At 34.5% G+C, this 13893-nt stretch overlaps 1 protein-coding gene across 6 annotated transcripts in view; it reads right to left on the bottom strand.

Moving 5' to 3' along the window:
- dachs (unconventional myosin-IXb-like dachs) overlaps nucleotides 1-13893 on the bottom strand; it is a 409496-nt gene that overhangs the window by 4159 nt on the left and 391444 nt on the right. For all 6 annotated transcript variants that reach the window (XM_067111608.1, XM_067111607.1, XM_067111606.1 and 3 more), the window contains 13 exons: nucleotides 12952-13088; nucleotides 11565-11736; nucleotides 9789-9961; nucleotides 8878-9037; nucleotides 8400-8490; nucleotides 5474-5627; nucleotides 5130-5240; nucleotides 4264-4385; nucleotides 3917-4085; nucleotides 3362-3535; nucleotides 2983-3172; nucleotides 2380-2551; nucleotides 269-449 (listed from right to left, as the gene is read on the bottom strand). In XM_067111608.1, the coding sequence (XP_066967709.1) occupies nucleotides 269-449; nucleotides 2380-2551; nucleotides 2983-3172; nucleotides 3362-3535; nucleotides 3917-4085; nucleotides 4264-4385; nucleotides 5130-5240; nucleotides 5474-5627; nucleotides 8400-8490; nucleotides 8878-9037; nucleotides 9789-9961; nucleotides 11565-11736; nucleotides 12952-13088 (2006 nt within the window). The remainder of the gene's footprint in view (nucleotides 1-268; nucleotides 450-2379; nucleotides 2552-2982; nucleotides 3173-3361; nucleotides 3536-3916; nucleotides 4086-4263; nucleotides 4386-5129; nucleotides 5241-5473; nucleotides 5628-8399; nucleotides 8491-8877; nucleotides 9038-9788; nucleotides 9962-11564; nucleotides 11737-12951; nucleotides 13089-13893) is intronic.

Genomic DNA, 13893 nt, shown 5'->3' with positions numbered 1-13893 from the left:
GCAAAATAAACATGGGGGAAAATTTTTGGTGCAGTAACTCACACTACAGTTTACAATGACAAAGAGGTATACATAAATATATTCAGTGAAAATGACAAGTAAGTATGCATGAATACAGTTTACACATGTATATTTAGTTAAAGGTACAAAACATATCATGCAATGACACTCCAGATATACTACATTTTGGTTGATGTACCAGTTAAGAACTAAGTCAATAACGTACTTATCATAGCAACCACATAGTACTCTTTGTTAAATCCTTTACCTGCAGTGCACGAATCTGTTTTATCACTGTAGCTCTATCAAACACATTAGTTTTTTCAGAACCATTTGAGCGAATACATCTGATGAAATGGGGCTTAGCATGCACTAAAGTCCTCAATAGATTATCAAGACGAGTGTGAAAATCTTGAGTAAGTGTAGAAACGGGTTCATCACCATTTTGCCTTGAAAGAGACACAGATAATTAGTACAGTAGCCTAGAACTGGATTACGTGTGTTTTCTCTCTGAAAAGTTAAAAAAATACATGTTCCCTTATATAAACATACTTAGTATTTCTGTGATTTTACTTTATTTTTGCACGAAGTTTCAAGAAATATTGTCTATTAGAAATCAGCTATAACACTTGCCAGCCATCTACATATTACGAATGCTAATTTAAAAGTATTTTTTGTTTTGTCTATCTATTACATAATTTTAGTGTGTGATCCTACTGCTGCCCCAGTAAACAAGCTATATATTCAGAAATAATGTTTCTTCTTTTTGTAAAAATAATTTGCTACTATAGCAGGTAAAAAACTACTAGACTACACAAAGGTAAAACCACAGATCAAGTTTATCAGATTTCATTTTAGCTCAGTAATGATCAACTTACAAAACAGCTTAACAATTCTTGTGTATAGGAAACAGTGAACACATTAAAACATAATAGTTCTCAAAATAACAACTGTTTTGTGACAGCAAACCTTTGCCTTACTTTGCCTAATAATACTTTGGTTAGAGATGAGAAACTCTATACATTCTTCAAGGTAAATATAAAAGATTTTGCTACAATGGGTGGGAGACCTCCTTCATGTGCCATAAAAACCCCACATCTCTCAGACTCCATACCCACTATGAATCTTTGCTTTTGAACTGATGCTAGTGGGCCTAATCAAAGGGAAGGAGATGGACCTTGGCACAAAGTAATTGCCTGTGTTTATGAAACATGAAGCTTATTTTAGTAAAATGTGATTTCACCACAGACAAACCATTACTGTACATTACTTATTAAGATATCTACTCAGGCACGAAGGTGACTGAAACACAGAACTGGTATACAATTATAATATCATTAACTAACACTGCACTTTACTACATTTGAGTCTGCCAATGTTGTCAATCAATCCAAGGATACAGGATTGTGCAGAATTAGGGCAAGTGTCATTCTTTGGTAGCTTGGTAGGTCTGACCATGTTGCCAGGGAATTGTAGGCCACAACCTCCACCTTATAAAAAAAGGACTGCTTGTTTATCGTGTTGAGTACAATGGGTACCAGTTACTGCCCAATTACCCATCTGGGTAGAGATATTTAAACAGTAGGCTGAAATGTTGAGATGATGTGGCTCACCAAACGCCATCAAAGGGTTTACAAGACATATCAGGATATTTGGGTGACATATCTAAAGTATATGGGGAAGGTGTTTAAAACTACCAAAACATTTATCCTGTCGATTTTTGGGACCACTTAGCTATAAACTAGATTTCTGAAACATTTTCTTTTACCCAATTAACCCAAACAATTCAAGTAGCTATAAAGAAATAAAGAAAAAAATTATTTGTAAGTTTCATCTAAATGCCAAGACCAGAAATTATGATGCAATAACTCGAAGTGATGATAGTAGAATTGTACAATTACTTTTGTAGTTACCTTTCACAGTATCATAGATTTGTAAGAAATTTTTCTTTTGTGTCATCCTTGTATGACCCATTGAAAAAACAACATACAGAGCAAGTGGTCATCTGTTCAAGAGGAAGCTTTTTAGCTAAAATATTTTGTCAAGGTCAAACCTACTCTAGAATTTTTATGGTGACTACTCATTAATTGTAAAAGCTGACTCCTAGTAGGTGAAGCAAGCCAAGGTTTTGTTCACTGTGCAGACACACTGTATACAGATGAAATAGCCCCTTGGCTTATCAGGCCTCTATTTCTCAGAATTTGTTACTTATTAGAAAGCTATACTCCTAAAGCATGTGATAAGGTAAAGGACTACCATACAAAAACACTTGAAAATTAATTATGGAAAAATATATACTTTATTTATAAAATGTATACTCTCAATATTAACATACAGTATTACATAAAGGAGCCATCAAAATATTGAGAAAATACTCACAGATCTGTGTGTGAAGTAGGACTGATACGAAAGGAGACACCTCTTGGGACAGGCTCTTGTGAGAAGAGGGCTTTTAACTCAGAACCAAACAGATGTGTTGCAAATCCAAAATTACATGACTGTTTATGGAATGCACATACCAGATCATCACTTATGATATCTCTGTTCGTGTCTGAAAAACAAAATTTAATCAAGAGTAACATAAATCTGTCAGACAGAAATCAACGTATTCACTTAAAAACAACCTTTTTATATATTTGGTTTCACTGTTGATAGGAATGTTGAAAATCGTTTCTCACAGGAAATTTACACAGAGTACTATATAGTAATTCATTACTGCTTAGTTTTTGGGTAAATTTAATTGAAAATAATTTATTACAAAATATTGGATGTAGGATAATAGTATGAGTAATATCAGGTTCTTCAAAACTGTTATTTTAGAGGGTTTTCACATACAATGTAATTTTGAGGAGAAAATTACCATAACAATGTAAAATCAAAAGCCAAAAACTATAATAATTGACTAAGGTCTATCAGAATTTTATAAGCCTTTTTAATTTTTTATTCAACAATGACTGCAGATGGGGTGCTGTAATATCTTACCAAGAAAATCTGAAGCATCATAGACTACTCTGCTGGCGAAGTGATGAATGCCAAATGATCTGCTGTGATTAGCCTTGGGCTCATATAATCTGGCATTGCCTTTATGTTGGACCTTCACTTTTTGTATGTAACTCTCTGGAGTGCCTCTAACAGAACCCTCAACGTCCAACATACTTAGTAAACCCGTACGCTGCATTAAAAACAAATATGGTGAGCTTTTTGTTAAATTTTGATGACAAAATTGTAATGCAAATGCCTTTTTGATAGGTCACTAAAAATTACAGAGAACTGACATATTATGAAAAACTGAAAAAATGTTAAAGATCAAGATGGAAGTTCTGTATCTTCAAGACAATACTGTACACTGAGTTATTCTTACCAGAGATGATATAAGATCAATGCATGGTACATTGTCTACATAATCCACTTCTACTTCACATGTAATACCCTCTTCTCTACAAGACTCAATTGATGACTTGAAAATATGAGTATTGTAGAAATGTTGCATTGTCTCTGCACACAAATTGATGCAGAGATGTTCAAGGTGGGATGGCTGTGTACAAAATCAGAAGCTTTAGCATGACATAATATCATACCAAGATTACTGGATCTATTATGTTCCCCTTCTTATACAGGTATGTGCTAATATAGTAAAGTTATTTCATATACAGGTAATTCAGTATAAATCCCAAAGAGGCTCATAACAAAATAAAATAACTTACTGGTATTAAATGAATGAACAGTTTCTCTTATTTACTGTGGGGCAAATTATTATTCATTTGCTATAATAAACATAACTAATATCTGAATCTGAATACATATCTTGAATATGTTATTCATTTACTATAATAAACATAACTAATATCTACATCTGAACACATATCTTGTATACACTACTGCAAAATAATAGTAATAAAGCACTAAATGCTCTCACCTTGGGATCTTCGAAGCCAAACATATCCAGAATGCCTATAAAACCATCTGTTGCATGTTTGACTGCATTATTCAAGACACTCATTGACTTGGAAGCTTTAGAACCAGCTGTGCCAACTGTAGAGGCATGTTGAGATGCCACTTCAGCTTGATGGTGAACACTTTCATTACTGTGGGAAATGCCGATTTTACTTTGCTGCATTTGTAATGTAATTATATAAAGATGCCTATAGAGTATATATGTAAATGTGTTGCATAAGAAAATATGAGGATCAATTGACATTTATGTGAAAACAATTGACTGGATACTTCTAGACTCAAAACCTTTTAAAGCTCTGGTCAGCATACCTATCAGATGACAATGTTCCAGAGGTGGAGCCAAGTCTCTTGAGGGAATTGGCTCGCCGAACTATAGTCGCTACCGTTCTACAGTACAGTGCTTTAGCCAGAGCATCACGAGTCATATTCGACTGAGAGGAAATAAAATTGCTTATTAAATGTCTATATAAATATTACAAGAATCTCAAGAGACACATAAGAATATAGAAGGCTGGTTAGAACATTTGAAAAAAGAACAGGTAAACAAAATAAGGTCATACAAAACTAATACTTCTTTTTTTATTAATAGCTTTAACAACCAAAAACTTTTTCCATGTTTACAGACCCAAAAATTAATAATAAAATACCATAAATATATAATACTATTTCTAAATTTCATCCTCTTTTAGATTTACCAGTTCTCCACACTTCTAACTTCCACATCTAAAAAGGTCAAATGGCAGCACCAAAACAGTAATGAGGGAGGTAATCACTTTTAAGTGAATCAGTTTAGAAAAAATATTTATTTAATAAACTGTATTTTCTTTAAGGTTATACCTCTGAAGGTTAAAATGGCCAAGGACCAATGTCATTTAGTAGATTTAGTAGCCAAATATGAACATGTATGACCTTTCGCTCTAAAATTGTAAGACATAAGCTACATTGAATTTTTTTTAAAGTTTAGCTTGCCAAGGACCATCATCATTCAGTATCCAAATATAAACATATACTGTACTACCTTTTGATGAAAGGTAACAACACTTATAATTTAAAATTTTTCAAATAAGAGTCTTCAAAATATTATAATTACTAAGAATTTAATTCTTTTAAATAAAAATTGTAAAAATGTTAATCTTAAATAAAACAAAAGAAACGATGATAAAAAATGTACTTACCATATTGGCATCACACATGGACTTAACGAGTTGACCTCGGACATTGTGTGTACGAGTGGTAAGGCCACGGTAGAGGGAAGCAGATGATACCCCTAATAATGCTGCAACACTCTGAAAATGCAATTATTCTATTAAGTAAAGCAAAGGCTTTCTGTGCATAAGAATCTCTAATGTTTATGAATTAGTTAATATATTATGTACAAGTATTCATCATATTTATTACTAGTCTTTTATATAGCATATAGTATTTAAATGCTTAATATTTTGATTAAATATCATCAGCAATTAAGTCTAAAAACACAGGAACAAAACCAATTACACTGAAATTCGGTAATGAACTTTACCTTCAGCTCATGACTACCACCTTGAATGTCAACCTCTAAACCTTGACCTTCAATAAAGGTAACATTTCCGAGGAGTAAAACAGCTGCAAGAACACGCACAACATCTAGGAATGGAATTCCTAGCACCCCTAGACATGCTTTCCATGACTCAAATCTGAGAGAAAAAAAAGTGTCAAAAATTATTTTAATATCAAAATATTTCTTAAAAGATGACTTAACAGTCCATTATTTTTTACAAAAGATGTACTGTACAACACTTAACAAATAGGAACATTAACTTCTGTAATACTGAAATCATTAATGTAGAGATCTCCATAAGAAAACAATCAATTGTTTTAGTAATCTGCAAAACACAACCTGCTAATGCTACAAGAAGAGATTATACACAAATTTCAAGCTGATAAACCGTGATTATTCAATTAGCCACAGGTATCAGCAAGTGTAACATGGAGAACAACCGTTAAAGAGTTTCTGCTTTGAAAAAGACTCCCTCACTGTATTACTTTTCCTTCCGAGAGCTATGTATGACCGGTAGAATGATTATATTATTATGATACTTTACAGTAATTACTGTAATAATTAGTGCTAACACTGTTCGGAATCCTTTTACAAGTTTGGTTTGTTCATGGTCATCTAACTGTCCCAAATAAGTTTGAGTTGAATAATAATCATCATGATAATAAACCTGAGCACTGCCTTCTATAATAATACTGTGTAAATAGACTGATAAATGTCTTGGAGTGGAGTATAGATAATAAACAATCTGTCATCTAGGTCTCAATGTTTTTGATTTCATAAGGTACTACCTGCACCTTAATTGAACATAGAAAGGTGTAATTCTCCAACTCATCCATGGAGTTTGTATATGAACAGCTGAGGACTGGGCCACCCAAACATCTTCATCTCCTGGAATCTGAGTCTCAGCCCTAAGCACAAAGCAAGGAAAGGGTCCACTAAAGCCCATTATGAAACTCTTTATCTTTCTTAGCTCCAGTATCTAAGTTCTGGCCATAAATACCATGCATCTTTCCATGTAGCCCATCCTCTCATGTGAGTAACTTTACCTGACGCCTAATGATGTTTATTCCACTCTAAGGATACTGTACAGACCACGTGTGTGGCCCACCAGGAGACCAACAACCAAGATGAACTTTCTTCCGTGAGTCATCTGACGAGAAGAGCACACGGTCGAAGAAACACAACTTCTCCCATACGACTTTTATACATACTTCTCTGTAACCATTATTGTCACATTTCATTAATGATCACCACTATATGCATTGCTAAGCAAGCGCTCCGATCATGTACACGTAATGTTCAACTGAATCTTCTGTATCAAATTGTATGTATGTTTCTGTCTGTGAACAAACACAGACGCCTAAACTTAATCCCTGTTAAGATTTGTCAGAGAGTAGTAACTATGTTGCGGCTCTCACCAGCCGATAACCTCTGTGAAGATTCTGTACATCATCTACGGGCTGCTCTAGGGGCAAGAGCCCGTGCTGGCACAAGGCCAGCCAAATCTGAAACAACATGTACTGTACATCAAGCAGTAATAAACTAGACAACAACCAGCCAGTATGTCAGTCAGTACCTCCTTACAATACCAGTAACAGTAGGATTGCTATTTCAAGATTAAGGCCTTCAATGGTCTCCATCCCAATGCTTCTATAGTTCCTAGAGTAGACTTATTAGCACAAGTGCATGGCTTTGCTTTGGTTAAAGAAGTAACCTCTTTTTAAAATCCCCAAAGAGAGCCTGTAGCTTCTCTGGGCTAATGATGTAAAATCTTTTAAGTAGCAGTACTTATGAGGAATGATTCATATCCTTTGACTGATAATGCTGCAGATATCCAGTTCTCGTTCTCAAAGAAGATAAAAAGGAATTTCAAAAACTGTAAGCAGTGGCAGAGATTGTGTGTACCTTTTCTATGATCCTTGCTGTGTCATGAAAACCCATTTGCTCCTTTATTGGAAAAACCTCTCTACTGGAGGGTTGCTTGGTAAGCTCAATGCAAGAAAATTATCAGGATTACCTAGCTTGGTAAGCTCAATGCAAGAAAATTATCAATAGGTACTCCTGTAAAAGCTTTGGCCAGAGAGGACACTTCCTCAGATGAACTGTTAAGCAATGAGTAAAAACCAATTCATGTTGGAACTATGTTGGCACTACTTCCACCGCTTATGAGATTCTTGTTCATGATTTGGGAAGTTCAAAATCTAGAAAATTTATTTTTCTAATCCACTCTTGTACCTTGTTGCAAAATACCATCTCCTCGTAGTTTTCCCCTTAGCCCTTTTAGCACCCCAGAAAAACCTATGGATTCCTTCCCGAGTGCCCTCACTGAAGGAGATATACCTAAACTCCTGCAAAGTTAATGCTATGGGTCTTGTATGTGGTCCTGTCCAAAGCCTAATTCACCTTATGGTGCACCAGGAAAATCATAATCACTCAAAATTATTAAAAATGTACACATACAAACAATTAAAGCTTATAAAGCCTCATAACTGAATTAACCAAGATCATACACCAAGCACAGTTTTTATTATGACTGACATTACAAACAAAAAATTATGGTTCATAAGAAAAGATTAGTAACTGATGAAGTAAAGAGTACAAATAAAGCACCAGAAGAGGACTCCGCTCAGAAGTCAAGCTTTTACACACAATAAAAAGGTGAGAAACAGATGTTTAACTTACCACCTACAAACTATTCTGCTCCTTTAATATTAGCAACTGAAAATCAACCTTTGCTTAAATCATGATTAAAGACATTTACCGATATAATGTAATACTGTACGTTTATTCCTTGTATTAATATTTACGTTTTTCAGTTTACTGGAATATAATTTTTATTTATAGATAAAGCTTTATGCTAAGCAGCAAATCAGTTTCTAAACAGGAATATACTGTACAATAATCTCACCTTCTTGCATCTTCAGCCTCATCTTGGCGTACATCCCCTTCACTCAGGTATCTCAACGTTCTTACATTATGGCCTTCTAAATGGAGCTTGGCTGAAATTCATAAAACAAATGAATAAAACTGATATAGCAGAATACTTTATTTAAACAAAAAATCAAATGAAAACCTAAGAAAAATTTCTTAGAGAGCGTAAGAGTTTCATACCTTGTTTGAAAAGAAATGGAGGTCAGGATTAGTATTTATAAAATAGTAATTTTGAGATGGCCAGATAGATAATTAAAGCTCTCGACCAGTTAAAAATATGAAACGCTGGCCTTTAAGGAATTCTTTTACCATTGGGTTCAATTATACAACCTCAGTGATACACACACAACTTTGTGCAGATGTTTCAATCACTTAATAAACGCCATTCCAGAAAACAAGAAACCTCCCTTTCACTCCGTTTACATTTTTCTATAGATATATTATGCTCTGCTTACCACGTTCATCTTGAGTTAGTCCAGCCAACATCTGATAAAATATATGGTAATTCTTTTCATCTGGTAAAGGCCGGACGACCCGCGTCTGGTCAAGGAAGTAGCAGTGGATCTTAGTTCTGTATAACGCACCATCTGTTACTTGCACCTCGATGAAATGACCCTAGAAAAAAATGCATTATTAGTCTAAGAGGTTAGTGCAGAACATCTTTTAATCTACTCCTGATTAAAGACTGGGTTTATTTTTGAGCATGAATATTTGTGAACTTACTCTGAGCCACAATGTTATTTTGGTGATCGTAAGCAGTGGCGGATTTAAGGAGCTTAATAGCTGGTACGAAGTAGGAAACCCCCCTTCATACTGGACACCGTGCCCTTTTTAAAACTATTCCATATCTTTGTTTTCCTATTTTTGCAAATGAGTAAAATTAAAACTGTGGACACCGGAACTGAATGAACAAGTAACGGTTTTTTTTCATTCAAGAACCTTTTCTTTTACTGCTGCAAATCGTTAGTTCCTTATATTCTAATAGTTTAAATTGAGTAAACGCAAAGTAAAATGAATACCTAGCATATAATTCCTGTCTCATACCCTGAAGCATAACTTATTTGTATTATGCTGCTTTATTGTAATTATTTTAACTTATTCATGCCACATGAACTCCTGGCGTTATCTTATCTATGATCTAAACCTATAAAGATTATTTTAGAAACAGAAAGTGGTACCATTAGATGGGATCATAACAAGGGAAAAGGAAAGCAATTATTAGATAGTTTTTAAACCTGCTTCTGCTTTTTTTATTCTCAAATGGTACTGTGTTCCTTCTGAAGGAAAATAACTGTTGCTGCCACTGTTTGCTTTGGCCATTCCGATATCCCACCCACCACAAATTACAAACAGATTATAAACTTACAATACGACTAGATTCTGAATTAGAGCCGGTCTTAGCAGAACCAAGGGATCGGAGGACTGTGAAGGCTGCAGCCAAGTGCTTGAAAGCATCTGTTTCAGGGCCGCCTCCTGCTACGTCAAACAGCTGTCGTAGCAACAGCATCGATGTGTAGGTCTTGCCTGACCCTGAAGCACCTAGGAAACCAAAAGCAAAAGAGGTAACGCTGTTAACTCACGGATAAAAAAAAATACAAAACAGAAAACAGGAAATTCAAGGTAAAAGGAATACTGCAATTTACCAGCATCGGTTCCTAAGGGTAAAAAAAACAAAAAAAAACTTATAATAACGCCAAACTGGGCTCGCCACTGTAATATCAAGACAGCTTGCTTAAAAGCAGATAAAGTAATCGCTGTGGATAATCATCACTTTAGAGGCTACATCATATTTCTGGCTTTTAGAAGGTTGCCTTGTGGGAATAATAGATACCAATTATCATTTATGCTGAACTGTTCTTGCATGAATGTTCAAGTAAACGTGTCCCCGTTGATTTAGCTTACATACACGCCACTGCCTTATTAATATGTGCAGTCTAAGAAGACAAATCCTGAGAAAATAATGCCCTTTTAACAATGCAGCTTAAGCTCTTTGTTGAACATGCAGCATTAAAATTCACAACTAAAGAATGATGCAGCAATTACGTTTACCAAGGCAGCTTATCAAAAGGCTGAACTTTATTTTATTAAATATGGTAAAAGTCGTTTGACACCATAACCACTGATAGCCTGTGGTAATTTGGCCCCCTTACAGTCAGCACACTGTTGTTGGATATATTACGTCCATCCAGAACTATTACAAATCATGGTCATTTACCACCTCTGTAAAAGTCTAATTACGCTAAACATGTACAACATATGTTCAAGGTCTCTTCTTCTTTGGATTGTTAGCCATAAGTTTATCCCTTTGACAATATTAATCGTTTATGAATAAACGTACCTGCTGGTCCTATCATCTACTTGGAAACAACAAGCCTGGTACTGGCATGTACTTCACGCCAAAATTTGTTTATGACCTTGGTATCATCAACTGTTGTCGCAATGTACAGACACTGGAAAATTTCTCTTTCACAGCAATGCAAAATCTTGGTTTCTGGTCCTAAAAACAAAAATACCCCAATATTTCATTTTCAAAGAATGTGAGCACTCCAACTGAGAAAAATCTTTTTAATTATCGAAAGCCATAAGGACGAAGAACCTAAAGCCCTTTTCTAGGACTTGGATACATAGGGGACAATAAACACGTCTCTTAAATGAAGAAATGTCATGAGTCAAAAAATGAAAATACATATACACAAGCAGGAGAATTGAATTTCAAAGCTTGGTAGAGAGACTAGAAACAGTCAGCCGCAGTGCCAGAGAATGATCAATTCTCACCGAGTGAATGGGAGAGGTAGTAGTCTGACAAGGATTACGAGGCCGACTGCGTACATAAGAGAATAATATCAGAAATAATACCAGGAGAGAAAAGAAGGGAATATACACAGTTTTGGCTGAAGGTCAAGCGCTGGAACCTATGACGTCATTCAGCGCTGAAAGGGAACTCGAGAGAAAAGGTTACGCAGGTGTAACAGGAGGAAAACCTCGCAGTTGCACTATGAAACAATTGTTGAGAGGGTGGAAAGTAAGATGGAAGAAAGAATATGAAAGAAGGTATAGTGCAAAGACCCTTAAGTAATGCCTACAGTGCACCACGTGAGGTGCACTTATCCCCCTGCGGGAGAGAAAAGAGAAGGAATGTTACCTGAGAGTATGATGGCTTGGGGATAACCCGTCTCGCTCTGCTGCCGCACTGCCTCGTGGACAACCCGTAGGAGATGAGGGCTCTGGGGCGCTGCCCTTGTAGACGTGAGAGTGAGAGCATTGCCAAGCTCATGGTAGGGGTTCACCGACAAAAGTATGGGTCCCACATTCGTCTGTGGAAGAAAAATACCCACATTATATGGATGATGATTTGCTGCTTTTCTCCTTAAAGTTCAAACGTAGGTGATGTATTTGGTGAAACAAATCTTTATACTTATACCTATGAATAAAATAATAGTCCAATGTATTTTCAAACATTTAGCACAGTGTATATTATAAATCATGTTTATGAGAAGCAATGTAGTTCAAATCTACTATTTTATACATAGTAATATTATCAGTTTCACAAAATTATACCTAACGATCATATGATTCATTTGTGGCGAAAAAATTTCCTGTTTATTTTTCAAACTAGTATAAAAAGCAACGAAAGTTTCAGTCTCAAGATATTGGGGAAAGTTTTTTTTTTTTTTTTTAAAGCAAATATCAATTCTCGGCGTGTATCTGCAGTTTAAGTACCTTCACCAATCAATTTTGGAGGTAGCAGTTGGTTTTGTGTGGGCGCGCTGTCGTTTAAGACATTATCTTAGGAATGGATGTGAATGGATTGTGATGAATCACAATTAAAACGGTTAACTTCTGGTAGATGTCAGGGAATATTTGATATTTTGTCGGAATCGAAATCATCTTCTCCATTACTGGTTACCATTGCTGTCAGAGACGTGTAATAAGAGAAAGTGACGCCTAATATTTGTGAAAGCACATGTAAATCACACAGTACATTTCATTGACAATGCTAGTCGCGAGGTTTTGGCAGGATTTATTTATCTATGGATGCTTTAGTTGTTTTGGTCTTGATCCTCCTAAGATGAAAATGCAAATTTCTTTATCCCTTAGATCTGTAGATATAATAATAATAATAATAATAATAATAATAATAATAATAATAATATAATATAATAATATAATATAATAATATAATATAATAATGTGTAGAACTCTCAATGCCAAGAACAGGAGTAATTTTGTATAAGGTCCACGCTAACATAACAGAATGTGAGACTATAAAAATGTGAAAAAAGCTTTCGAACCCTATCCTGGGTTCATCATCAAGACAAGGTTCGAAAGCTTTTTATACAATTTTATAAAGTCTCACATTCTACTGATATATATTGTAGACCTTATACAAAATAATAATAATAACAGAGTATTGTAAATAAGGTCGTATTCCAAATGGCTGATTCCACAGAATTCCACAGAGGCGCTTGTAGAGCAAGTCGCAAAAAAACAAATAAAAAAAAATGAAAGGGATAAATATCCCTACTCACAAAGTAGTGCCCTTGGCAGAATCGGGCATGCAGAGTTTTCAGAACGGCGTCTTCGGTGAGGGGTCCAGCCAGGTGGATCAAGTCTTCCAACTCCTGAGCACCACCTGCCATACCGCCGCCACGCACAACAACACCATCTGCGAAGGAGGAAAGGGAATCAGTCTGAATGCTGAATTACATTTTGTGGTAACCTGCACGGCGGGAATAATTAATTGCATAGAAGTATCGCAGCACGATTCAGCCTAATTGATGCAAAACATGGGACTGATTTTATGCGCAAAGTGAGTGTGTGTGTATGTATGTATGTATGTATGTATGTATGTATGTATGTATGTATGTATGTATGTATGTATGTATGTATATATATATATATATATATATATATATATATATATATATATATATATATATATATATATATATATATATTCTGAAGGTAAGGATATCGAAAAATGTGAACCCCATGAGTTTTTGCATTTACTCAGTATACAACATTTTTGTCTGCGATTTTTTGTTATTACGGTATAACAAAAAATAATGTATATCCAGTTTGCTGCTTTTGGGTTATGCAAAACGGCATAAAAGTGGGATTGAATTTATACACCGAAATGTGACAGACACACATACATCAATGTTTCTCTCTCTTATATATATATATATATATATATATATATATATATATATATATATATATATATATATATATGTGTATATTTAATATATATAAATACAATATACATAATGTGTATATATATATATATATATATATATATATATATATATATATATATATATTATATATATAAATCAATATGATAACACACACACACACATATATATATATATATATATATATATATATATATATATATATATATATATATATATATATATATATATATATATATACACGTCACGTCTGAAAGAAGTAATAGGAAAGGC

Source organism: Macrobrachium rosenbergii, chromosome 11 (assembly GCF_040412425.1).
Source record: "Macrobrachium rosenbergii isolate ZJJX-2024 chromosome 11, ASM4041242v1, whole genome shotgun sequence".
In the NCBI taxonomy this organism is placed as follows: Eukaryota; Metazoa; Arthropoda; class Malacostraca; order Decapoda; family Palaemonidae; genus Macrobrachium; species Macrobrachium rosenbergii.
This window is presented reverse-complemented; position numbering and strand designations above follow the sequence as displayed.